Below are 26,248 nucleotides of genomic sequence, written 5' to 3' on the forward strand. Positions count from 1 at the left end.
TCGGTATGCAAAACTGTACATGTCATCCAAATTTCAAGGCTGTATCTTAAAAAACAAAAAAGTAGGTCAGTAGGTCACATTCCACATGACCCAGATTCGAACTTGACCTAAAGATCACCAAGTTTCATGAAGATACAGTCATACCTGTGGCCTCTGGAGTGTTAACAATCTTTTCCTTTGATTTGAACTGGTGACCTAGTTTTTGACCCTACCTGACCCAGACTTGAACTTGACCTAACTAGAGCTATCACTAAAGGTGATGAATGTACCCCCGCATGCACTGACACAGTACATTGCAATTTGACGCACACAAGATTGCATAATTATGTGGACTGTATGTATATAGACTGTATGTATACATTATAGTAACAAAAAACAAAGTCCCATAACTATGCAGAATATTTATCTAAAAGAACGTAACATGCACCAAGCACAACTAGGGTTGGTACTGATCACTTGTGTGAAGTTTCATTAAATTGTGTGCAAGGGTTCGGAAGATTAGGCGCGCACAAGATTGCATATGCAGACTGTATGTACATAGTATGTTAACAAGAAACAAAGTCTCATAACTCTGCAGTTTTTGTTATTGAAAGAACCTAACATGCCTCATGCACAACTACTGTTGTTACTAATCACTTGTGTAAAGTTTCATTAAATTGTGTCAATGGGATGAGGAGAGATGGTGCGCACAAGATTGTGTCTATGTATATAGTATAGTAACAAAAACACAGTCCCGTAACTCTGCAAATTTTTTTTCTGAAAGAACCTAACATGCCCCATGCACAACTACTGTTGTTACTAATCACTTGTGTGAAGTTTCATTAAATTGTGTCAATGGGATGAGGAGAGATGGTGCGCACAAGATTGTGTCTATGTATATTGTATAGTAACAAAAACACAGTCCCGTAACTCTGCAAATTTTTTTTCTGAAAGAACCTAACATGCCCCATGCACAACTACTGTTGTTACTGATCACTTGTGTGAAGTCTCATTAAATTGTGTCAAGGGGATGAGGAAAGATGGTGCGCACAAGATTGTGTCAATGTATATAGTATAGTAACAAACAAGAAGCTGCATTCAATAAACGCTTGATGCCCCTGGTGGCATCCTTGTAGATACAAAGCAACTTAAGTCCAAAACGAGGTCAAGGTCAAGGTCAAACTGAGGTCAGGTGATGTTTGAAGACGAGGAATGGTCACAGGTTACATCTGCATTAGTATCAAGTCATTCTAGTAAGGGGTATTGATGCTAGACGAAACAGTCCCATTTGGTTAATCTCGTACGGACGGACGAACGGATGGACGGACAGACGGAAGGACGGACAGGACAATCACTATATGCCTCCCGCATCAGTAGATGCTGGGGGCATAAAAACAAAGTCCTGTAACTCTGCAATTTTTTTTTCTGAAAGAACCTAACATGCCCCATGCACAACTACTGTTGTTACTGATCACTTGTGTGAAGTTTCATTAAATTGTGTCAAGGGGATGAGGAGAGATGGTGCGCACAAGATTGTGTCTATGTATATAGTATAGTAACAAAAAACACCGTAACTCTTTAAATTTTTTTTCTGAAAGAACCTAACATTGCCCCATGCACAACTACTGTTGTTACTGATCACTTGTGTGAAGTTTCATTAAATTGTGCCAAGGGGATGAGGAGAGATGGTGAGCACAAGATTGTGTCTACGGACAGACGGATGGACAGACAGACAGACAACCTGAAACCAGTATACACCCCCTTACAACTTTGTTGTCGGGGGGTACAAAAATCATCAAGATTAACATTCTAACCAAGTTTCATTAAGGTACGGTCATAAATGTGGCCTCTAGAGTGTTAACTACCTTTTCCTTTGATTTGACCTGGTGACCTAGTTTTTGACGCCACCTAACCCAGATTTGAAATTGACTTAAGATCATAAAGTTAACATTCTGACTAAGTTTCATTAAGATATATTCATAAATATGGCCTCTAGAGTTAAAAAGCATTTCCTTTGATCTGACCTGGTGACCTAGTTTCTGACTCCACTTGATCTAGATTTGAACTTGACCTAAAGATCATCAAGATTAACATACTGACCAAGGTTCATAGAGATATTATCATAAATGTGGCCTCCAGAGAGTTAACAAGCTTTTCCTTTGATTTCACCTGGTGACCTAGTTTTTAACCCCACCTGACCCAGATTTAAAGTTGACCTAAAGATCCTCAAGGTTAACATTCTGACCAAGTTTAATTAAGATATGGTCATGAGTGTGGACTCTAGAGTGTTAACTAGCTTTTCCTTTGATTTGACCTGGTGACCTATCTTTTTAATTCCACCTGACCTAGATTTGAACTTGACCTAAAGCTCATCAAGATCAACATTCTGACCCAAGTTTTATTATGGTACAGTCATAAATGTGGCCTTTACAGTGTTAACTAGCTTTTCCTTTGATTTGACCTGGTGACCTAGTTTCTGACCCCACCTGCCCCAGATTTGACCTTGACCTAAAGATCATCAAGGTTAACATTCTGACCAAGTTTCATTAAGATACAGTCATAAATGTGGCCTCTAGAGTGTTAACAAGCCTTACCTTTAATTTGACCTGGTGACCTAGTTTCTGACTGAATTTGACCTAGATTTGTCCATACCTAAAGATCATCAAGATTAACATTCTGACCAAGTTTCATGAAGATACAGCCATAACTGTGGCCTCTAGAGTGTTAACAAGCTTTTCCTTTGACTTGACCTGGTGACCTAGTTTTTGACCCAACCTGACACAGATTCGAACTTGACCTAAAGATCATCAAGATCAACATTCTGACAAAGTTTCATGAAGATACAGTTATACATGTGGCCTCGAGATTGTTAACAAGCTTTTCCTTTGATTTAACCTGGTGACCTAGTTTTTGACCCCAGATGACCCAATATTGAACTCCTCCAAGATTTTATTAAAGGAAAACATTCTGATCAAGTTTCATTAAGATTGGGCCAAAATCGTGACCTCTAGAGTGTTAACAGTCAAATTGTTGACAATGATGGATGGACGACGGACACAGGGCGATCACAAAAGCTCAACTTTGAGCACTTCATCATATTCGACATGACCCAGATTCGAACTTGACCTAAAGATCACCAAGGTTAACATTCTGACCAAGTTTCATGAAGATACAGTCATAAATGTGGCCTCTATAGTGTTAAGAAGCTTTTCCTTTGATTTGACATGGTGACCTAGTTTTTGACCCCACATGACCCAGATTTGAACTTCACCTAAAGATTATCAAGATTAACATTCTGACCACGTTTCATTATGATATATTCATAAATGTGGCCTCTAGATTTGACCTGGTGACCTAGTTTTTGATCCCTCCTGACCCAGATTTGAACCTGACCTAAAGATCATCAAGATTAACATTCTGGTCAAGTTTCATTAAGATTGGGCCAAAATCGTGACCTCTAGAGTGTTAACAGTCAAATTGTTGACGATGACAGATGGACGACGGACACAGGGCGATCACAAAAGCTCAACTTTGAGCACTTCATCATATTCCACATGACCCAGATTCGAACTTGACCTAAAGATCACCAAGGTTAACATTCTGACCAAGTTTCATGAAGATATATTCATAAATGTGGCCTCTAGAATGTTAACAAGCTTTCCCTTTGATTTGACCTGGTGACCTAGTTTTTGACCTCAGATGACCAAATATCGAACTCGTCCAAGATTTTATTGAGGGTAACATTCTGATCAAGTTTCATTAAGATTTATTTATTTATTTATTTTGTTGGGTTTAACGTCGCACCGACACAATTTTAGGTCATATGGCGACTTTCCAGCTTTAATGGTGGAGGAAGACCCCAGGTGCCCCTCCGTGCACTATTTCATCACGAGCGGGCACCTGGGTAGAACCACAGACCTTCCGTAAGCCAGCTGGATGGCTTCCTCATGTGAAGAATTCTACGCCCCAAATGAGGTTTCGAACCCACATCGATGAGGGGCAAATGGTTTGAAGTCAACGACTCTAACCACTCGGCCACGGAGGCCCCTTCATTAAGATTGGGCCAAAATTGTGACCTCTAGAGTGTTAACAGGCAAACTGTTGACGACGGACACAGGGCGATCACAAAAGGAAAGTCATTTATACATCATTAAAGATATATTATGCCCAAATTTAATATGTGACTATATGAACAATTATCGCATATTATTTATGGAATAATTGAATAAACATGTTTGTAAGTATGAACAGAAGCATGTAAGGTTTAAATATTACAATACTTATTAATATGTAAGTGAACGCAGTATGATTATGATATTTCACTAAAGTATGGAAGTTTGTCTGATGGCCTCTAGATGCAGTTGAACAAACTTGAGAAAGGTCCATGCTAGGATGCTACAAATCAAGTTTGGTTATGTTTAAGTAAAATTATGATGCAGACGGATGGACCCCGGACACCAAACCTCACCTAAGAAAATGCTGAGGTGAGCTAAACAGAGGGCAGTAAAAGGATGCTATGGACCAAGTTTACAAAATACCTGCATTAAAAGTTAAATTATTTTTATTTCTAAGCTTGGACCAAGTGCCAAGTGCCCCTAATTGGAATCTGACAGAAGACTTTGTGAGGAAAAAGAAGAAAATGACCCAATAATGGCTATAAAATCACAAAAAAGTCCCTGTCTGTCATTGGCTTTGTCTGGTTAACTATTTTGGTTTGGACAACTAAAAGTTCTTCCAAGTTACAGTCAAGCCCTACAATATAAGAATGCCAACCCTACCCTACAAGATAGAACTTCATATTTTTTCTTATAACAAACCAAAACTACACTGCAATTACTTATATATAACTTTATCTGTTGTTCTAACAAAATACCAAACTTGCTCTGCAATATATAACTTTATCTGTTGTTCTAACAACATACCCAACCCAATCTACAATATGTAACTGACATACCTAACCCGCTCTGCTATATATAACTTTATCTGTTCCTCTAACAACATACCCAAACCTCTCTGCTATATATAAGTTTATCTGTTCTTCTAACAACATACAAGTGGGTCATTATGACCCTATATCGTTCACCTGTTAAACTTGGCCTTGGAATCATCAAGACAAACATTCTGACCAAGTTTCATGAAGATAGAGTCATAAATGTAGCCTCTACAGTGATAACAAGCTTTCCCATTGATTTGAGTGGTGACCTAGTTTTTAACCCTAGAAGACCCAGTTTCAAACTTTGCATAGGAATCATCAAGAGAAACATTCTGACCAAAAAGATTGGGTCAAAATTATGGCCTCTATGGTGTTAACAAGCTTTTCCTTTGATTTGACCTGGTGACCTAGTTTTTGACCCCACCTAACCCAGATTTGAACTTGTCAAAGCATAAATGAAACCTCTATATGGCTGAAAGTGCCAAACTAGAAAATTTTACTCCTTTCAGGGAAAGTAACTCTAGAACCCATTAAGGAATCTAGCCGGTTTTTGAAAGGAACTGAGATTTTATTGTGACTTAAGTTGTGTGTAAGTGTGGTTAAAATCGAATGTAAAATGTCACTTCTATCGTGTTCACAAGGTAAAAATTAACAAATTTTGGCTCTTTCTGGGGTCAATCAGGAGCCATAACTCCGGAACCTATTATTGGATCTGACGGTTTCATTATGGAATCCAAGATCTATTGTTGTTAAAAATATTTTGCAAGTTAGTATCAAAACAAAACCATAAATGAAGTCTCTATATGACTGCAAAAGCCAAAATAGCAAATTTTGGCCCTTTAAGGGGCCATAACTCTGGAACCCATGATGGGATCTGGCCAGTTTTCGAAAGGAACCGAGATATTACGCCAAAACAAGTTGTGTGCAAGTTCGAATTTAATCAATAATTGCAAAATGTGGTCTCTATCGTATCTACAAGAAATTGTGGACGGACAATGTACGGACGACGGAATAGCTAAAAATCAATTTTAAGTAAGGACGATGGAAGAGCTAAAAATCAATTTTAAGTAACTAAGACCTTGAACCTATGGCATCAAAATAACTGAATTACAAAAGTTAGGGCCAACAGGGATTAAAACCTCGACTCTTCTCTGAGTTCCACATTACAAAAGGCAATAAGCCCAACACAATAGACCACTGCCCTTGACTGGAAGTTTCTATGTGTGCAGATTAATTAAGTTCTTTTCTTTTTTTTTTGGTTGGGTTTATCGTCGCACCGACACAATTTTAGGTCATATGGTGACTTTCCAGCTTTGATGGTGGAGGAAGACCCCAGGTGCCCCTCTGTGCATTATTTCATCACGAGCGGGCACCTGGGTAGAGCCACCGACCTTCCGGAAGCCAGCTGGATGGCTTCCTCCCATGAAGAATCCAAGACCCGAGTGAGGCTCGAACCCACATCGATGAGGGGCAAGTGATTTGAAGTCAGCGACCTTAATCACTCAGCCACCGAGGCCCCGATTAATCAAGTTGACCTTGAACTTGACCCCCTTGACCACATATACAATTCCAAGCTTGCTGTTCTTATTAGCTACCTTAGTATAGTCTGAGTTTAATTTCAATACGTCAATACAAACTGAAGTTTCCAAGTGGAAACTGTTTCTTCAAATGGAAGGACTGCTGAAACACTATGACTCCACCAAAAATTGCCAAGTCGAAAAAGTGGCATAATTTCATCAAAATGCAAAATAAAGTTAAGAACCTGTGCAATGCATTTTGAATCATCACAGTTAAAAATAATGTGACAATTCAATCCATTCCCATAAATTGTTTCTGAGATACCAGCTTACATACAAAACTTAACCAAAAACAACATACCCAACCCTCTCTGCTATATATGTTTATCTGTTGTTCTAAAAACATACCCAACCCGCTCTACAATATATAACTAACCCAACATACCCAACCCCCTCTACAATATATAACTTTATCTGTTGTTCTAACAACATAATATTATCCAACCCTCTCTGCTATATATAAGTTTATCTGCTGTTCTAACAACATACCCATCCCACTCTACAATATATAACTTTATCTGTTGTTCTAACAACATACCCAACCCGCTCTACAATATATAACTTTATCTGTTGTTCTAACAACATACCAATCCCGCTCTACAATATATAACTATATCTGTTGTTCTAACAACATACCCAACCCGCTCTACAATATATAACATTATATGTTGTTCTAACAACATACCCAACCCCCTCTGTTATATATAAGTTTATCTGCTGTTCTAACAACACCCCCAACCCGCTCTACAATATATAACTTTATCTGTTGTTCTAACAACATACCCTACCCACTCTGCAATATATAACTTTATCTGTCACATGTTCTAACAACATACCCTACCCACTCTGCAATATATAACTTTATCTGTCACATGTTCTAACAACATACCCTACCCACTCTGCAATATATAACTTTATCTGTCACATGTTCTAACAACATACCAAACCCGCTCTGCAATATATAACTTTATCTGTCACATGTTCTAACAACATACCAAACCCGCTCTGCAATATATAACTTTATCTCTCACATGTTCTAACAACATACCAAACCCGCTCTGCAATATATAACTTTATCTCTCACATGTTCTAACAACATACCAAACTCTGCTATATATAACTTTATCTGTTGTTCTAACAACATACCCTACCCACTCTACAATATATAACTTTATCTGTTGTTCTAACAACATACCCTACCCACTCTGCAATATATAACTTTATCTCTCACATGTTCTAACAACATACCCTACCCACTCTGCAATATATAACTTTATCTCTCACATGTTCTAACAACATACCCTACCCACTCTGCAATATATAACTTTATCTCTCACATGTTCTAACAACATACCCTACCCACTCTGCAATATATAACTTTATCTCTCACATGTTCTAACAACATACCCTACCCACTCTGCAATATATAACTTTATCTCTCACATGTTCTAACAACATACCAAACCCGCTCTGCAATATATAACTTTATCTCTCACATGTTCTAACAACATACCAAACTCTGCTATATATAACTTTATCTGTTGTTCTAACAACATACCCTACCCACTCTGCAATATATAACTTTATCTCTCACATGTTCTAACAACATACCCTACCCACTCTGCAATATATAACTTTATCTCTCACATGTTCTAACAACATACCAAACCCGCTCTGCAATATATAACTTTATCTCTCACATGTTCTAACAACATACCCTACCCACTCTACAATATATAACTTTATCTGTTGTTCTAACAACATACCCTACCCACTCTGCAATATATAACTTTATCTCTCACATGTTCTAACAACATACCCTACCCACTCTGCAATATATAACTTTATCTCTCACATGTTCTAACAACATACCCTACCCACTCTGCAATATATAACTTTATCTCTCACATGTTCTAACAACATACCCTACCCACTCTGCAATATATAACTTTATCTGTTGTTCTAACAACATACCCTACCCACTCTGCAATATATAACTTTATCTCTCACATGTTCTAACAACATACCCTACCCATTCTGCAATATATAACTTTATCTCTCACATGTTCTAACAACATACCCTACCCACTCTGCAATATATAACTTTATCTCTCACATGTTCTAACAACATACCCTACCCACTCTGCAATATATAACTTTATCTCTCACATGTTCTAACAACATACCAAACTCTGCTATATATAACTTTATCTGTTGTTCTAACAACATACCCTACCCACTCTGCAATATATAACTTTATCTCTCACATGTTCTAACAACATACCAAACCCGCTCTGCAATATATAACTTTATCTCTCACATGTTCTAACAACATACCCTACCCACTCTGCAATATATAACTTTATCTCTCACATGTTCTAACAACATACCAAACCCACTCTGCAATATATAACTTTATCTCTCACATGTTCTAACAACATACCCTACCCACTCTACAATATATAACTTTATCTGTTGTTCTAACAACATACCAAACCCGCTCTGCAATATATAACTAACTGAACATACCCAATCCGCTCTACAATATATAACTTTATCTGTTGTTCTAACAGCCTTGGCATAAACAACGTACCATGCAGTATTTAACTTTATCTGTTGTTCTATTATCTGTTGTTCTAACAGCCTTGGCATAAACAACGTACCATGTAGTATTTAACTTTATCTGTTGTTCTAACAGCCTTGGCATAAACAACGTACCATGCAGTATATAACTTTATCTGTTGTTCTAACAGCCTTGGCATAAACAACGTACCATGCAGTATTTAACTTTATCTGTTGTTCTAACAGCCTTGGCATAAACAATGTACCATGCAGTATTTAACTTTATCTGTTGTTCTAACAGCCTTGGCATAAACAACGTACCATGCAGTATTTAACGTTTTCTGTTGTTTTGACAACAAATCAATAACTAAAACAACAGGAATGAAACCCAAATGATAAATACTTCTGTAATTTTGTTGAAGAAATGAGTCTTTGGTAAATCCAATCATGGGCTGGTGAGTCACTGTTGGTTCTGAAAGTCCTACATCCAATGAACTGCAAAATAAAATTTCAGGCAACATAAAATAATGCATTGCTTATTAGTAATAATTTTCAAACATGAAGCGATTTTTATTGCAATTTTCTAATCAGCAATGAAAATATCTGAACTTATGTTGCCTTCTTTTGAACTGACAGGCAAGAAGCACCGCTATACAGTGATCTATCAATAATACTTTATAATTACTAACATTTCTTCAAAAACTGATATTGAAACAACTACAAGTTTGCACATAAACTCATATACTACATACATGTATATACCTAAAGAGGAAACTATATAGTACATAAACCACAACATGGAGCTGGGGCAAGCTGTTACTTCATAATAGATTCACATTAGCGATTTTGTTTTAAAAAATATCTAAAAAGAGTAGACAGAAAATTTTGTGAAAACTGGCACATTTGTACTCAATTGTGACTTGACAAGTTTATACAAAAGTTTAACACTATAATATTTTAGGTAGCTCTGAGAAAAGTCAAACCTATCAGCAGAAAATCTGAATTTGAACTTCCATATGTGTGACAAACTGAGGATACACTCAATGTTTGTAAACACAATCACATGAACATCATCATAAATATTGTCTGCATTTAGTTACTGACCCTGGCACTCATTAACCTTTGTCAATATTTTTGGTTGATTTCATTATTTTACATGATACAACTGCATTTTGCAAGTATCAGTATATTAACTAAACTATTTATTTATTTATTTTGTTGGGTTTAACGTCGCACCGACACAATTTTTTAGGTCATATGGCGACTTTCCAGCTTTAATGGTGGAGGAAGACCCCAGGTGCCCCTCCGTGCACTATTTCATCACGAGCGGGCACCTGGGTAGAACCACCGACCTTCCGTAAGCCAGCTGATTAACTAAACTAACCTGTGTAGTTTTAACCAATGACACAGTGGCATTAATGGTATTCTATTTGACTTCCATGCATGCTGCCATATGGGTTTAAATAATAGTCAGTTAAGATAAAAAAAAAATTCAATTCAATATAATGTTATGTAATTCATTTAATTTCATTGATACTGCTTTTTTTCTTGCAATTTTCTGTATAACATATTTCGTGTTTTTGGTTATTTTTAAAGCATTTATGATTTCTATTTTTCTTCTACTCAGATGCCAGTTGCTTGAATTGTCCTTTGAACGAACAAACATGTAGTTATAAATTATGAGTGACAGGGTTTAGCAAAAGTCCTTGCTGCAATGAAATACTTATTATAATGAAAGAAGATTAAAGTAGAGATGTTATCTGATTTTTACTTTCATTTCAACATCATCAAACTAATGCACTCTTAAAATGCATGAATACAGCTTTTCCAAAAGCTAACACAGGAAGACTGCTACAAATAAAACAATAAGGCAGTGTCATAAATTGGGATACCGTTATAGAAAATGGTAAGTTTTGGCAAACATGAATTTACATCAATTAATTTGAATTAATTTTAGTATAACATAAATTTTACATATGACTTTGATCAACTGTTCCATTACACAAACAAGCATTGTTAACAGCCAAATTTCAGCATAAAAACCATCTAACATGTAACATGCTTACATTTAAATTTAATTACATGCCCACGGGTAGTCATGTCAAGCCCGCCAGCTGTCAAAAGGACTAACATTTATGATACTATTAAAAGAACTGATTGCACAAACATTTCCATCACTTAGTTACAGCCCGGACAAGGAAAACTGCACCAAGTTTTGACCTTTGTCCTCTATGTATGACCTTTGAGGTAGGGGTCTGGGAGTTGCATGTGACACTCTGTCTCATTGCGGCAAACATTTATGCCAAATAAAAAAAAGATTGTGTCATATGATGTGGGTGATAAGGTGAAACAACTATTTTAAGTTTGAATCAAATCCATTTAGTAATAACTGAGATAGAGCGAAAGTGCATCAAAACTTTAAGGGGGGATAAGATGACGTCACATGCCAAATATCAAGGCTCTATGCCTTGCGGTTTTGGACAAGAAGATTTTTTAAGTTTTTCCTTTCCGTTGCCATGGCAACCAGAGTTCTGCATGGAATTCAATTCTTTGAACAATTTTGAAAGGGGACCACCCAAGGATCATTCCTGTGAAGTTTGGTGTAATTCTTGCCCAGTGGTTTTCAAGAAGAAGATTTTTTTAGAAAATGTTGACGGACGCACGACTGACGACTGACGATGGACGACGGACATTGAGCGGTCACAAAAGCTAAAAACAAAAAAGTAGGTCAGTAGGTCAAGGTTACAGTCGAATGACCCCTAATTATTTACAGGGGCATAATTTGAATAATTTTGGTAGGGAACCAAAAGGCAATGCTACATACCAAATATCAAAGGCCTAGGTCTTTTGATTTCAGACAAGAAGATTTTTTAAGTTTTTTCCTATATAAGTCTATCTAAACTTGGGATCCCTGGATGGGGCCTCTTTTCACCCCAGGGACATAATTTGAACAATCTTTATAGAGGACCATTAGATGATGTCACATGCCAAATATTAAGGCTCCATGCCTTTTGGTTTTGGACAAGAAGATTTTCAAAGATTTCCCTATATAAGTCTATGTAAACCATGTGACCCCCAGGGCGGGGCCATATTTGACCCTAGGGGAATAATTTGAACAATCTTGGTAGAGGACCACTAGATGATGCTACATACCAAATATAAAAGCCCTATGACCTGTGGTTTTGGACAAGAAGATTTTTAAAGTTTCTCCTTTCGGTTGCCATGGCAACCAGAGTTCTATATGGCATTCAATTCTTTGAATAATTTTTAAAGAAGACCATCCAAGGAACATCCCTGTGAAGTTTCATCAAAATTGGCCTGATGGTTTAGGAGGAGATGTTGTTTAAAGGAAAGTGTGGCCGGACGCCGGACAGTGAGCGATCACAATAGCTCACCCTGAGCCTTTGGGGGGTATGGGGGTCACCCCAGAAAATTTTGTGTTACTACAACTCATTTTGGTGCATTCTGGTGCATTTCAGAGCGAAAAACATAGCGGTATTTTCAGTGATTAATAAGCATCATTTATATGTACAACAAGAAAAGATGTTAGGTCATAAAAATCCTATGGAGTTATTTGCTGAATGACAATTAAAAGTTCATCAATTTTAAGTTGCTAAAAATGTTCATTTACTATTTATTGTACATAAAACAACACAATTTTAGCACTGCACACTTTAAAGTTTATGTCTTCTATTTCTGCGGAATTTATTTGCTGAAAACTTATCCATTTTAAGTTTTTGAAAATGTCAACTGTTTGTTGTACATACATGTAAAACAACACAATCTGAGACTGTCATCCAGGGAAATGCTGGTTTCCATTTTGGATCAATGGCCATTGTAAAGTGTCCGAGTTATAATTGTATGGGAAGATTAAATGAATAAAGACTGTCTATGATAATATACATTTTAATGATCAGCTACTGATTGCATGTTTGTTAAACTCTGATAAAGATCTTACTCATACTACAATGAAATATAATATGTAGGTGGAGCTTAAAGAGTCTGGCTTTAGATTGACAGATAAACTCTACTACAGTACATCTCCTCTTCACTTGAATTAAAACTTGCATAGTAATGTGAAATCAAAATAAACAACATAATATTGGTGCTAGACAAATTCTGTCAAAGTGTCACTTTAAAATACCAGAACATAATACTTTAATACTGAAAATATCACCAGTTAATATTGATAAGTTTACATCCTGTGTGTTCTGCACTATCCTAATATTTGTTGATTATACACCAGTCTATGTGCCTACAATAAATCTGTAATGTAATTAAATGAAATGTCAAATAAACTAGAGTCAATTACATTCTCTATTGATATCTTTTATCAATGAAATTCCAGAGTTAATTGTTGTGAGAAGAATAAGAGCAGTGCGTTAACAAAATATCATTGTTTCTTTCTCTCTTCTTTTTTTTAAAAAAAATGAAATAAATGCACTTGATTTGTAAAACTGATAACATTATAGATAAAATGAAATTTATATACACTATATACATCAAGTAATTTCAAGTCAGATGTTATCCTTTTAGATCGAATCTGATAATATAAACTTGCACTATTTTTTTATCTGCTGGATTATTATGCCAGCTTCACAGCACTTCATACATATCACTTTTAATTAATTAACTTCCAATTGTTTTAATGCGTTACATAATCTTTGAGGTATTCAGGTGGTTTTCTTTCACGCTGACTTCTTCATACAGGTTGTGAGTTGGTTGAATCGCGTGTCAGTGACGAATCAGAATTATTTCTAGTCGGTATGTTGATAATGTTGTCGTTATCTGTTGATGATGATGATGATGGTAACGGCGGTGGATTTTCTACGTTTTTAAATTCTGACGAATTTCTAGTAATTTGCTTGTCCTCGCGTTTTGCTGTAATCATTGTTCCTTTTTTAGAAATGATTTCATACGGACGCGGGTCAAATGGTGGTGTTAGTTTATTGTCCTTCTTTTGTTTGACAAGTACTGTGTCACCAATTTTCAGATTTGATGGTTTTGCATGACGTCTAGTATCAGCATAAGACTTCATTTTTTGCTTAGCCTTTTTGTCAGATTGTCTTGCTTTCTTATGTTTTTCTCCTTGTTTTGAAGGTATTTGAACACTCGGTATTTTGATGTTTATTGAACGTCCATAAAACAATTCAGCTGGTGAAATGTGTGTGGAAGCATGTGGTGTAGCACGGTAATTTCGTAAATATGAATACTTGGAAATCTTGTTTCCAAGATGTACCCTGAGCATGGGATGCGCGTATTGCTTTACCTATCGATCGCATGAAATGTTCACATTCACCATTCGCTTGCGGCCATAATGGAGTAATTTTTCTATGTTTGAATCCCATATAATTCGCAAATTGTGCAAATTCGTGTCCATTCATTGGCGGACCATTATCTGATTTCAGAACTTCGCAAATTCCAAATTCTGAGAATATCTTGTCTAATACAGGAATGACTGTCTTTGAAGAGGTTGAGTTAATAATTTCTACTATTGGAAACCTTGAATATTCGTCTGTCAGAACAAGTAGGTATTTCCCATCCGGAAAAGGTCCTGCAAAATCCAAGCTAACATGTTGAAATGTATATTCTGGCATTTCACTCATATTCAATGGTTCTGACGAATTTGTTTTCGTTGCAGCAAGGCATGGTATGCAACTTTTGCATTTCTTTTCGAATTGCTTATCTATTTCCGGAAAATAAACTTTTTCACGTAATAGCTGTTTCGTTTTCACAATACCCTGATGTCTTTCATGAGCTATATCAATTACCTTATCTTGTAATGATTTTGGTATCACGAGCTTTGATTCTTGAAGTAATACTTCACCATCTTCAAGGTAAACTACTGTCAGAGCATTTTTGCATCTTGCAAATGTATCAATTACACTGTTTTGCGATTTTATCCACTTCGAGCTTTTGACATATGATATGACTGTTTGTAAATCACTGTCATCGCGCGTTGCGCTTATAATTTCCTTCATTGTTACTGCCTTCGGAACACAATGGTGAGCAATGAATGAGATGTGTTCTTCCGCATGTTTTGATTGTTTTGACTGTTCTGAACTGGCAGCATCTGGATGTCGACTCAAATAATCGGACATGTTTGATTCTCCAGATCTGTATTTCACACGAAAATCATAAGCTTGTAGTCTCATTCTCCGACGTTCAAGTCTTGCAGGTGGTTTCGACTTAGGATTCGCGTAGGTATGTTCGAGTGCTTTGGCATCACTGATTAAAGTGAATGAATGTCCATACAAATAGATATGCCAATGTTCAATAGCCCAGACAATGGCTAGATTTTCTCGTTCTGTTTGGGAATAACGTTTTTCTATGTCAGTAAGTGACTTGCTAGCATAACAGACAACTTTGCCATTCTGAAGCATAATAATTGCTGCAATTCCAACTGGACTGGCATCGACTATTAATTCAGTTTCGGCTTTTGGATTGAAGTAGGTCATTACAGTATCACTGCTTAGATTGTTTTTGAGAGTTTCAAATGCATATTGTTGTTCCTTGTCCCATTTCCAGTCTACTCCTTTTTTGATCAATTGACGTAGTGGTTCAGTTATTGTCGAATAATTTGGAATGAATCTCGAGACATAGTTTGTCATTGCCAGAAAACTACGTACTTCTGACACATTTGTGGGAGCTTGAGCATTTTTGATAGCTTCACATTTCTTTGGATCGGCAGAGATTCCATCTTCACTAAATACATATCCAAAGAATTCAATCTTGCGCTTGTTGAACTCACACTTCTTTTTGTTAAGCGTAAAGTCTTTATCTTGGAGTCGTTTCAAAACAGCCTCTAAACGTTTGTCATGTTGTGCTTGATTTTCAGCATACACGATGATGTCATCACTGATGTTTCTTACGCCATCAAGTCCTTCTAGCGCAGTGCGTAGTGTATTTTGGAAAAGTTCAACAGCGCTATTTATTCCAAAACTTAGACGTTTGTATCGCCTGATTCCAACATGTGTTGTGAATGTCGTCACATTTCGAGATGATTCTGAGAGTTCCAGCTGATAATATCCTTGATTTAGATCTAGTTTTGAAAACACTTTTGCTCCATTTAAATCAACTATCATATCATCCAATGTAGGAATGATGTGTTTTGTTCGTTTGATTGCTGTATTGGGCAACCTCATATCAACACATAATCTAATTTCATTTGTTTTTGATTTTGGTTTTGATGTTACCACTATCAGTGAAACCCAGTCTGTAGCTCCTTCTACCTTTTCAATAATGTCCAAGTCTTCTAGACGCTTCAATTCCTTTTCGACTTGTTTCCGTTGATGGAAAGGTATTCGTCTATGCGGTTGTGACACGGGTTGTACATCCGAATCGATTATTAGGTCAATCTGCTTATCCTTGTATTTCCCAATACCAGTAAATACTGAATTGTAGTTTTTGCAAATTTCATCGACTTTACTATGTTGCAGTGTTTGAATTTCTGGAATCACTTGTAATTCTACTGATGTAAGATACGATAACAGATTACCGCTTTTGCCTTCTGTCACCAAAATTTCAGCTGTAGTGTACTTCTGTTTTGTTTCAATGGTAGTCACAAATTTCCCAAGAAGTTTGACATGAGAATCAGTGCCATATGCAAATACTTTCAAGTTTGGTTTTTGAAGCTTTGGTTTCGGATTCATTTTGTTGTACGTCTCTTGACCTAGTACATTAACTGAAGAACCAGTGTCAATTAGGAGCTTGACATTGTGTCCATTAACTAAAGCACTTACGTATGGTCTCCTGGACATGGCATTTACAGTTAGTCCAAATGCATAATTGTCACTTTGGTCGCTATCATCACTCGATGAATAGTCATTTAGATTGTGAGTTTTCCTAGATTTCATTGTTTTTGAGCGGCACACACTTTCAAAATGGTTTTTCTTGTGACAGTATAAACATTCTTTACCTTGCGCTGGACATTTTGTCTTGTGAGGGTATTCAAATCCACAGTTTTGACATTTTCTTTGTTTTTGCTTAACATTTGGTTTGTTTGCAGTAATTTTCTTTGGTGTGAATTTCCTTTTTGTAACCTTGTTTGCACTTTCACTCGTACCATGTTCGATTTCGGAAGCATGTTTGTCAGATAATTCCAGTACACGAGCTTCTTGAATCAATTCATCCAAAGTTATATCTTGTTTCAGCGCTTTGCGACGTAACCTTGTTGACTGACATCCTTGGATAATCTGTGATTTTATTTCCTTGTCTTTTTCGGCAAATTCACAGTTTTCACAGAGCTGTCGTAGCCTTGTATAATATGTGTCAATTGTCTCACTTGACTCTTGTTTTGCTTGGCGAAATTTGTACACCTCGTACTCAGTGCATTTTTTCGGTGCAAAGTATTCCGTAAGTTTCAAAAGGGCAGTCTTATAATCATCACCTGTCTCGGATAGTGTATCGAAAATATCATTTACTTCTTCCCCGGCATAATGTAGAAGTAAGGCCCTCTTTCTCTTTTCATTAGTTATGTCCAAACCAATTAGTAGATTCTCTAGACCTTGACACCATTTTTTCCATCTAGTGTCCACAGCAGGCTCGTTAACAACAAAATTAGAGAACACTGGTAATCCCTGTGCCATTTTAATAGTAGTAAAACATCAGTGTTTCATGAATGAATTTCTACAATTATGTCACTGTTATTCCAATGCTGTTTATTAAACATTTAATCCAATATTTTGTTGCTATCCTTGTCGCCAATGTAAAGTGTCCGAGTTATAATTGTATGGGAAGATTAAATGAATAAAGACTGTCTATGATAATATACATTTTAATGATCAGCTACGATTGCATGTTTGTTAAACTCTGATAAAGATCTTACTCATACTACAATGAAATATAATATGTAGGCGGAGCTTAGAGAGTCTGGCTTTAGATTGACAGATAAACTCTACTACAGTACAGCCATTTCGATGGGTCAGTGCAACATGGTCGTAACTTGATTTTTTTACCAAATACACTTTTTTACATAATTTGCCTTATTTAACATAAATGCACCACTTGTTAAAATATCTAAATCACATTCTTAAAATTAAAGTGAAAAAAGTAAAATTGTCAAAAGGTTGTATCTCAGGAAGACACTTTCAGTCAGTGCAACATGGTCGTAACTCAATATACGTCTTTGTTGCACAGAGTTAGTATGCTATTTCACTTTGAAATTTCTGTGCAACATGGTTGTAACTCACAAAGTGTAACATATTACAATAGTTAAATGATAAATGATAAGGATGATTTTTGTTTTTAAACAACTTAGAAAATGGTTTTTATACTACAAAATTAATATTGTTACCATATTTCATATTTTATCAATGCAAAGTGGTGTTAAGAATTTATTGACCAACATGTTTTGGATTTTACCAAAACACTTACTTTGTTAAAAAATACTCTGTTAACTATTTCTCAGCAAAACTTCTTCCAAATTCAGTATTTTTTAGCATCAGAAGCCCTATTCATAATGTCTTGACTTAATTTTAAGAGGAAAAAAAAGCACCTTTTTATACTTGTAATTATTAAATAAACTTTCCTTTATGCAAGTTTCATGTAAAACTGTGAAAGGATAACAATGAACTAACATTTTTCCTTTTGTATGCGTATTTCCATGAGTTGTGCAAAATACAAAATGGTATTATTAAAGGTGGAAATTTTTCTGTGGTATAAGTGAAGCATGACTTCTGCTTGTAAAGCTCGTATCCGATAAGTTTTATTGGATATACAGAAGATTTTGTTGGGTATATCGAATATTTGTATAAGTCGTTAAACCACTAAAACATAAATAAATTGACCAGCATTTACATTTAAATTTAATAAATGATTTACTTAATTTTTATGTTGCAAAACACTAACATAAAGGCCTGGCTGATCAAGGGCCATGGCCAAGAGAGCCTGTGCTCCCCCTATACCCCCCAATGACTTAAACTCATCGAAGTTACATGCAAACAAAATAATATTTTCTCAATATATAGACCCAAAACTGTACCAGAGGCCACCACTTCATGCCTGCATTTCAAAATTTCCAGGAGGGGAGATGCTCCCGAGCCCATAACAGGAGGGAAGTATCCCCTCTATACCTCAACATATAGACCGAAAAATGCACTAGAGGCCATTATTATGTCTCCCACACCCCACCAGACATACTGATTTACTCTTGTCTGTTTTGATAAACAAAGCACTGAAAGTCTGATTGGATTGTATTTGATAATCAAAGCACTGGAAGTCTGATTAGGTTGTATCAAAGCTCTGAAAGTCTGATTGGGTTGTTTTTGATAATCAAAGCACTGGAAGTCTGATTGGGAATTAAGAATATATAGGGTGTAGAGTTTACGCTTGAACATTTCTCGTCCGATCTTATACTACTATTCAGATGATTTGGCAGTTGTGGGAGACATGCGCTTTTCTCAAAAGCAGCTCTAGTTTCATACCTAAATTTCAAAAACTTCCAGAGGAGACCTTTCCCCCTCCCCAAATAAGAAGGAGGTATTATACCAAACAGGAAGGAGTTATCCCCTCCTGTACCTCAAAATTTAGACCCAGAAATGCACAAGAGGTAACTATTTCATACCTAAACTACAGAAATTTTCAGGGGAGAGCCCCTCCCCTCTCTCCTCACTTGAGTCTCACTAACAGGAGGGAGGGCTAACCTCTTGCACCTCAAAACTCAGACCCAAAAATGCACAAGAAACCAGTATTTCATAACTATGTTTAAAATATTTCTTGGGGGAAACCCTCTGAACCCCTTCTCTACCTTTATATCCCCTTCTCTACCTTTACATTTAAACCCAATTGCACCTGAGGCCACCATTTCATACCTATATTAAAAAAGAAAATCCAGGGAGAGATCCACATGACCCCCTTAACAGGAGGGAGGTATCCCATCATGTACCTCAAAGTTGTGACCCAAAAAGGCACTAGAGGCTTCCATTTTATACCTATATTCCAGAGGGAGACTCCCCTGACCAACCTTACAGGAGGTGGGGACCCTCTTAATACCTGAAAATTTAGACAAAAAATATGCATCAGAGGCTGCCATTTCATACATATATTACAAAATTTTCCAGGAACAGACCATACTGACATTCAAATTTTACATCAGGTGTATGGCATCATTTTTGATGTTAGTTTCATGTGACTGTGTTGTTGTGTTTATCATGTTCTTTAATTATAACATTTTCAGTCTTACTCAAGCTAAAGAGCAAATTTATACCATTGATAATTGTTTAAGTGTAGATTTTTATGTAATAAAAAGACTTCTAGACTTGTATCAAGAAGCATGCACATGTTCTTTTGCAGAATAGTATTGTGCCCCTGTTGCATGCATTATTTATGCTACAGAACCAGTGCATATTTCTTGATGAAAATCTAATAACTAAACACAGGCATATTCAAATACCTTAGACCTTAAAGGCTCATAATGCCTATATTCTATAAAATATGCAAATATCTTGTACTTTAAAGACACTCAGCAACCGCCTCGGTAGCCTAGTGGTAGAGCGTCCGCTTCGAGTGCGGGAGGTCGTGGGTTCGATCCCCGGCTGCGTCATACCAAAGACGTAAAAAATGGTACTAGCAGCTTCCTCGCTTGGCGCTCAGCATTAAGGGGATAGTGCTAGGACTGGTCAGCCCAGTGTTAGTATAATGTGACTGGGTGGGATATCATGCCACGTGTCTACGGCGTGATATTCCAGTGAGGCAGCACTATAAAGTTGGGCATTGTGCTCACTGCTACAAGTAGACACTGTCATTTATATGACTGAAAAATTGTTGAAAAAGACGTTAAACCCGAACACACACACACACACAAAGACACTGTGTCTACCGGTACATACTGTAAAATATTCAAGTACCTTGGACCAGTCAAGCACTTATTGTCCATTTACTGTAAAATACTGAAATAACTGACCATAAAAGCTCTCACAGCCTATATTCAGTACAATATGTAAATATTTTGGACCAGTCAAGCTTCTATTGTCCATTTACTGTAAAATAATGAAATAAGTTTGACCATAAAGGCTCCCAGTGCCTAAATTCAGTAAAATATTCAAGTACCTTTGACCAGTCAAGCTCTTATAATGTCCATTTACTGTATAATACTGAAACAACATTGAATACTAAAACTCTCAGTGCCTACATTCAGTAAAATATGCAAATATCTTGGACCAAGTCAAGCTCTTATTGTCTTTTTACTGTAAAATACTTTTAAATAATTTAAAATGTGTTTTTGTAGTAGTACATTTTTATTTCTACATAATTATATGATTTTTTTGACATTTTTGCGAGTGAAACAAGTCAATGAAAGTACAGAAAAAGATAAATGGATATGCTTAAAAATATTGAGTTAATAGTCTTTTGAATAAACATCTCTGTTATGAATTATCTCCAATATATTATTTGTTATCATTTAGTTACGACCTTGTTGCACTAAGTTTTTGACAAAATTTCCACACATTTCAGCGCAACATGGTCGTAACTGGAAAACTTTCAAATAACTCCTCAGTGAACATTTTTTTGACATTTTTTCCCATAGTATTTTAGCTATTATTATAATTTGATAAAAATAATATAGATTGTATTGTTTTTCATTACATCATTTGAATACAAAAATATTTTTTGCTTCTCCTGTAAAGTTTTCAAAAAATGAGTTACGACCGTGTTGCACTGACCCATCGATTTGGCGTGGCTGGGAGGGATTCTGATACTGTGACCGGGGCCTCCGTGGCCGAGTGGTTAAGGTTGCTGGCTTCAAATCACTTGCCCCTCATCGATATGGGTTCGAGCCTCACTCGGGGCGTTGAATTCTTCATGTGAGGTTCTTCATGTGAGGAAGCCATCCAGCTGGCTTACGGAAGGTCGGTGGTTCTACCAAAGTGCCCATTCGTGTTGAAATAATGCACGGAGGGTATTTCAAACTTTTCTCTACAAGTTCTATTTTGAAAGTGACGACAGAAAACATTAATTCTTGCATTGTCTTTTCGATATTCCGCCCAAGAAAACACATTTCATACATGTGAAAAACATTAGTATTACGGCGATAATTGTTCAAAAGCATTTTACCGTGTTGCACAATTTTTGACTTAATTCCTTACATTGTCTTTCCTTGATTGCGAAAAACATTCGGACGATAATTGTTGAATCATCTGTCATTATATCTAACGACATGTATAATCTTAAAACTTGCGAAAACAGTCACTTTCATGTACACATCACAAGATGCCGCCTGTCAAAGGATTTAAAGGCGGAGCTACGATGAAATTTACGTCACACGTTCCACATATAGGAAGCTGTCATTGGTTTATCGGTTATCTTAACTGGCATCGTTTTACCTAAACTATCGGGTAGTACGTGGAAGCTTTTCGAATACACTATCGAATTAATCGGGGTGTTTATTGGGATGATTTTATGACATGTCGCTTCGGCAATTAAGGGGTGACGGGGGAAATAAGGGATGTCGAATACACAACTCAAAGTCTGAAGGCATGTCGCACGCGACAGGCGATAATAGCCTGGCGAGAACCCTGCTGTACATGTCATCCAAATAACAAGAGGGTCATGATGACCCTGTATCGCTCACCTGAATAATATGAGCTACATGTTCCAAATGGCAAAATGATGCTAAAATATTAAGAAGGTAGATCACATTCATGGTAACTGAAAGTCAATTTTAAGATTGGTGTTCAAAACTGTACATGTCATCCAAATTTCAAGGCTGTATCTTAAAAAAACAAGAAAGTAGGTCAGTAGGTCAAGGTCACAGTCATGAGATTCCTACTCACTTGGGGTCATCAGGTAATTATAATTAAACAGTCTAGGAAATATGATCTGATAATTTTTGAAGTATTTTTTCCTATATAACTCATAATTATAACAAGTTACCCCCGGGGCAGGGCCTCTATTCACCCCACGTGCAAAATTTGAACAAACTTGTTAGATATCCACCAGGAAATGCTACATACCAAATATCAAAGGCCTAGGCCTTGAACTTTCAGACAAGAAGATTTCTTTTCCTATATAAGTCTATGTTAAACTTAGTACCCCCAGGGCAGGGCTTTTTTTAACCTAGGGACACAATTTTAACAAATTCGGTAGAGAAACACTAGGAAAGGCAACATACCTAATATCAAAAGCCTTGTCCTTGCAGTTCCAGGCAAGAAGATTTTTTTTAAAAATTTCCTATGTAAGTCTTAGTAAAACTTTAGACCCCCCGGGGCAGGACCTCTTTTCACCCCAAGGGCATAATTTGAACAATTTTGGTAGAGGACCACAGGGCAATGCTACATACAAAATATCAAAGGCTTAGGTCTTGTAGTTTTAGACAAGGAGGTTTTTAAAGTTTTTTACTATATTAAGTCTATGTAAAACTTGTGACCCCTGGGGTGGGGCCTCTTTTCACTCCTGGGGCACAATTTGAACAATCTTGATAGAGGACCATAAGATGATGTCACATGCCAAAATATCAAGGCTCTATGCCTTGCGGTTTTGGACAAGAATTTTTTTTAAGTTTTTCCTTTCGGTTGCCATGGCAACCAGAGTTCTGCATGGAATTCAATTCTTTGAACAATTTTGAAAGGGGACCACCCAAGGATCATTCCTGTGAAGTTTGGTGTAATTCTGCCCATTGGTTTTCAAGAAGAAGGTTTTTTTTAGAAAATGTTGACGGACGGACGACACACGATGGACTATGGACGGCGGACATTGAGCTGTCACAAAAGCTCACCATGAGCTAAAAAACAAGAAAGTAGGGCAGTAGGTCACATTCATGGTCACTGAAATTCAGTTTTAAGATCAGTCTGCAAAACTGTACAGGTCATCCAAATTTCAATTCAATTCAATTCAAATTTATTCAGGCATAAGATCATAAAACATTATATAAAACTAATGCAATAAAAAAACAAAAACATGTATACAATAGCTAATATAGATTAAAATGAGTTGATTATAATGTTAAAAACCTCTTAAAATAGATATGTTAAGTAATACATGAAAGATTATGTCAAGTATACTTTATGATTTATTGAATAGAACAAGCAAATTCGATGCGCCGAGAGGGTTTGTGGTGAGGAATGGCAAAAAAATATATCCGGCAAAAAGTTAAAGATGTTAATAAGAAGCAAATAATTTCATTAGTCAAAATCAATTTAACAGAAAACAAATGTTTAATTAAAGAGTACATGATAAATGTATGATACTTTGATCCTGACTAAAGAATTTATTTTGAATGGGATATGCTTACTGTAATAAGCTTAGCTTTTAAAATTAAATGCAGTTAATTGAAATGTGAGCTTGAAGTTTAACTGGAACGAAATATTGTCTTTGAGTGGTTTGGCATCAGGTGTTGCTGTTTAACATGTACATTTGAACTTAAAAGAACAGATGTCCTTAAGAGAACACAGGTAAGATATCTTGAACATGGCTGAGGGCAAGGTTTGTGCAGTCACAACTTAACATGTTGAAGGTTTGAACATTTAAAAAAAAAAAACAAGAGGGCCAAGATGGCCCTAGGTCGCTCACCTAAGAAACACACCATAACAGTGTAAAACATGTTTGACCTAGTGATTTCATGGAAACAAATATTCTGACCAATTTTCATTAAGATTGGACCAAAAAATTGGTCTCTTGCAATAAAACAAGCATTTTCTTAGATATGACCTAGTTTTTGACCCTAGATGACCCATGTTCAAACTCGACCTAGATTTTATCAAGGCAATCATTCTGACCAAAATTCATGAAGATCAATTGAAAAATACAGCCTCTATCACATACACAAGTTTTTTCTTTGATTTGACCAAGTGACCTAGTTTTTGACCTCAGATGACCCATATTCAAATTTGACCTTGATTTCATCAAGGCAATCATCCTGACCAAATTTCATAAAAATCAAATGAAAAAAACAGTCTCTATGCATACACAAGATTTTTCTTTAATTTGACCTAGTGACCTAGTTTTTGACCTCAGATAACCCATATTCACACACGACCTAGACTTCATCAAGGCAATCACTCTGACCAAATTTCATGAAGATCAATTGAAAAATACATCCTCTATTGCATACACAATGTTTTTCTTCAATTTGACCTATTGACCTAGTTTTTGAGCCCAGATGACCCATTTTCGAACTCCGCCTAGATTTTATCAAGGTAATCATTCTGACTAAATTTCAAGAAGATCAGTTGAAAAATACAGCCTCTATTGCATACACAAGGTTTTTTTTTTATTTGACCTAGTGACCTAGTTTTTGACCCCAGACGACACATTTTCGAACTTGGTCTAAATTTCATCAAGGTAATCATTCTGACCAAAATTCATGAAGATCAATTGAAAAATACAGCCTCTATCGCATACACAAGGTTTTTCCTTGATCTGACCTAGTGACCTAGTTTTTGACCCGAGATGACCCATTCTCGAAATCGGCCTAGATTTCATCAAGATAACCTTCTGACCAAAATTCATGAAGATCAACTGAAAAATACCGCCTCTATCACATACTCAAGGTTTTTCTTTGATTTGGCCTGGTGACCTAGTTTTTGACCCAAGATGACCCATTTTCGAACTCAGCCTAGATTTCATCAAGGCAATCATTCTGACTAATATTCATGAAGATCAATTGAAAAATACAGCCTCTAGCGCATACACAAGGTTTTTCTTTGATATGAACTAGTGACCTAGTTTTTGATCCCAGATGACCCATTTTCGAACTCGGCCTAGATTTCATCAAGGTTATCATTCTGACCAACACTCATGAAAAATAATTGAAAAATACAGCCTCTATCGCATACACAAGGTTTTTCTTTGATTGGATCTAGTGACCTAGTTTTTGACCCGAGATGACCCATTTTTGAACTCGGCTTAGATTTCATCAAGGTTATCATTCTGACCAATATTCATGAAGATTAATTGAAAAATACCGCCACTATCGCATACACAAGGTTTTTCTTTGATTTGACCTAGTGACCTAGTTTTTGACCCGAGATGACCCATTTTCGAACTCATCCTAGATTTCATCAAGGCAATCATTCTGACCAATATTCATGAAGATCAATTGAACAAGAGCTCGTCGAACACGAAATGCCCCCCTTGATGCATTCAGTAATTGCACAAGGAACAGAAATTATCTGCTCACTGTAAACACAAATTCCATTTCGGAACACAAAACTATGCAAGTGGTCCAAATTTGAAGCCTGTACCTTCAGAAATGTGAAAG

General features: G+C 36.4%; 1 protein-coding gene across 2 annotated transcripts in view; it reads right to left on the reverse strand.

Annotated features, from left to right (window-relative positions):
• LOC123566563 (sorting nexin-24-like) overlaps positions 1–26,248 on the reverse strand; it is a 223,908-nt gene that overhangs the window by 37,621 nt on the left and 160,039 nt on the right. For both annotated transcript variants that reach the window (XM_045360793.2, XM_045360791.2), the window contains exon 4: positions 9,455–9,546. In XM_045360793.2, coding sequence (XP_045216728.1) covers positions 9,455–9,546 — 92 coding nt within the window. The remainder of the gene's footprint in view (positions 1–9,454; positions 9,547–26,248) is intronic.

Source organism: Mercenaria mercenaria, chromosome 8 (assembly GCF_021730395.1).
Source record: "Mercenaria mercenaria strain notata chromosome 8, MADL_Memer_1, whole genome shotgun sequence".
Lineage (NCBI taxonomy): Eukaryota > Metazoa > Mollusca > Bivalvia > Venerida > Veneridae > Mercenaria > Mercenaria mercenaria.